The sequence below is a fragment of the Tenrec ecaudatus genome, assembly GCF_050624435.1.
Source record: "Tenrec ecaudatus isolate mTenEca1 chromosome 4 unlocalized genomic scaffold, mTenEca1.hap1 SUPER_4_unloc_12, whole genome shotgun sequence".
Classification (NCBI taxonomy): Eukaryota; Metazoa; Chordata; class Mammalia; order Afrosoricida; family Tenrecidae; genus Tenrec; species Tenrec ecaudatus.
The window spans coordinates 675,274-678,145 of NW_027457589.1; the positions used below are offsets into that span (position 1 = coordinate 675,274).

General features: G+C 39.1%; 1 protein-coding gene across 1 annotated transcript; it reads right to left on the reverse strand.

The window, feature by feature from the left end:
* Positions 1-1,294: 1,294 nt before the first annotated feature.
* Positions 1,295-2,088, reverse strand: LOC142435862 (thyroid transcription factor 1-associated protein 26-like). Its single transcript, XM_075539933.1, has one exon. The coding sequence runs from the start codon at positions 2,081-2,083 to the stop codon at positions 1,367-1,369; it is 717 nt and encodes a 238-aa protein (XP_075396048.1). The 5' UTR covers positions 2,084-2,088; the 3' UTR covers positions 1,295-1,366.
* Between the last annotated feature and the right edge of the window lie 784 nt (positions 2,089-2,872).

Here is a 2,872-nt window from a genome sequence, read left to right on the forward strand (position 1 = left end):
TGAAAACCAATCTATTTGAAAACGAAAGGTCAACAATTTCTCAGAAGCAAAAATGAAGAGGAGGAGGAAGGGAAACATACTGCAAAGGGAACAAACGAGGTGCAATCTGGAAGAAGGTCGACACAGTGTAACTAATGTCAGTGGACAATTTGTGTGAGAAGTGTAAAAGGGTAACCTATCTTGTGCAACCTTCTTTAATAAACTCAGCATCTCCTACTGCATTCTGTCTGTCAATGCAATAAGCTGGGATCGTGCCAAAGCAATCTCTCTGGCTTCCCCTTCAGTTATGTGGCTGCTTTTCCCAAAGTAAAGATCGCAGGTCTTTCTCCCCATTGCATTTTAGAATGCAGAATCAATTGATAGTGTACATGGAAGTCCTACTACAGCTGTAATGCAGTTTCAGGCGACATTCGTTACCACTTTTAACATTTCATTACGCAATCACAATTTTTAAATGACTGTTATTACAAACCTTTTGCTTGCAATGATTGTTGCCAACATGTTTTTCAATGATTGCCAAGAAATAAGCAGAAGAAACATCCCAGTACTTGCCTTAGTTCCCAAGGGCACCAACAGGGGACACATTTCAGTGACAGTGTTCTTACAATACAGTTGCACAGATCTGGAAAGCTTAATTCTTGTTGCAACACTACTGGTTTACATGACTATCTGAATGACCAAAGATTAAGAAAGTATTTCATTTCTTTCAGGAAATATTTACAACTAATGACTGAGTCCTTATGCCCACATCTGCTCTTAGAGATCATATCCTTATATAGTGGGCCACAAGGTAGTTGCAGCACTACTTGTCCTGAATAAAATCTCTGCCCTGATATTTCTAGAAAGTCCATCTCCCAGCAAAATGCACTTAATTTAAAATAAAAGCAAAGCAGGACTGTTGGCCTCCATTGTTGAAATGAATCGCAGATCGCAATTGCTGAACACTGTGTAAATTGAAGCACTGCATTAAAGCTGTTCCTATAAAACATTTTGTACTTACTTTACATATTACAAAAGTATTTATGTTTGAGTCTGCTCCCAAATAGAAGGTGCTTTCGGTTCTTCTATTTTTCTTTAGAAACAAATTAAAACAAGTCCTATAATGTACAACCTGTATAGAAAATGTCCTTTAAAAAAAGAGCATTTGCAACATTTTACACTTAGTGTAACTTAGCAATACAGTTTATGCTCATATATTTAGCTGGCTGTTAAGAGGCACATTGCACAAGAAAGTTTCAAAAAGTTTGTGAAAGATGTACTGAAAAGACAATGGAACTTTCCCTTGGAAGATTTGAAGTCCCCTTGTCCATTCAGAAATAGTCGACATATGCAGATGCTTCAGCCACTGATTAAGGATGTATCTGATTTAATTTCCTGCTTGTATTTTTTGAAGAAGATATTCCATTTGTAAATTCAAATTTGGTTGGCCCCTTTTAGTCTTTTTGCTTAATATTTTGAACACTTCCATTTTCTTCTTTTTGTAGAGTCTTTGAGCTTCTTCTCGCTCCTGTTTCCTCCGCTCAAATTCCTGTTTCTTAGCAGCACGTTTGGCTTGGATCTGTGAATTTTCTTCCTGTGCTTTCTGATTGGATGTTTTCTTCCTCTTTGTCTTTAGGGTAGCAAAGGAGTTTACTGCGGTGCTACAATGTTCTTCTGGCAGAGGATGGTCCAGACTGCACTGTTCCTCAGACACAGCCTGGTCAAGGCTGGCGTGATCTTCTGGCAAAGGTGGTGCAACTTGTCCTTCTGGCAAAGGCTGGCGAACTTTTCTGATTTGTTTCTTGAGCCTTTCTTCTTCAGCTAAATAGAGATGTTTCAGGTGGTCTGGGTATTGATCTGTGAACTGGGATTCCCGTGAGGTTTGAAACTTTCTTTCCTTCCAAAGCAATTTCTTGTAACTTTGCTGAATCTTTAGCTTTCTTCGAAGTGCAAAGCCTTGCCCCTCGCGGACGCTCCCCGAAAAAGCCTTCGGATGATTCGATCGCCACCTTCTCTGTTTCAAGTCCCTCTTCGTGACTTCCACTGGAGAAAGCGCTTCGCCACGCAAACCCCGACTCTCGGCGCGCAGCTTCACCGGCGCCATGGCGGAGGCCTCGCGCCATAAGTCTTAAAAAAAACTCCTTACGTCCCGAAAACATAATAAATGCCCTAATATTATGCAAATGCCTTAAAACGCAAAATAAAGAACACGTGAAGCCCTAAAAACACGCTAAAAGTCTTTTAAAACCCCAAGAACATCCCTACAAAGCAACCCGAAGCACTATAAAACCCTGTAAAAGTCCAACAGCCTAATAGACATGAATGCACCATGAAAGCAAAAAATAATCCAACAAAACCCTAAAGCCCTGAAAACCAAAACCTAATCCCCCCAAACACTCTAATGCCTTAAGAAGCACCCTAAAATTTTAACAAAACACTAAAAGCCATAAAAACACATATAAGCCTAATAAACACCCTTAAACACTAAAATCACCCTAAAAGCCTTAAAATGTCTGAAAAGCCATAATATTCCCTAAAATTCAAATAACACTCTGAAGCCACAAATAACACACTAAATGCCTCCCAAAACATGTGGAACTTCCAAATCATATCCCTAGAAGATTCCCAAACCATGAACTTCCAAAACCACATAAATGCCCTGAAGACAACATGAAAGCCCCAACAAAACATAAAATGCTGGGGAAAAACACATAAAATATTTTAAAATACCCTAAAATCTCTAAGAAACCCTGTAAGATCACTAAAAACACCCCTACCTGCTAAAAAATACCTATACACTCCAAAAAATCACCCCTAAATCCCTTGAAAACTCCCTTAAACCTTATAAAACACCCTTAAAGCCCAAACTACCCTAATGCGCAAAAAAAATAAA

Bases quoted from the DNA above. Each gene is read 5' to 3' on its own strand.
- LOC142435862 (XM_075539933.1), bottom strand. From the start codon at position 2,083: ATGGCGCCGGTGAAGCTGCGCGCCGAGAGTCGGGGTTTGCGTGGCGAA.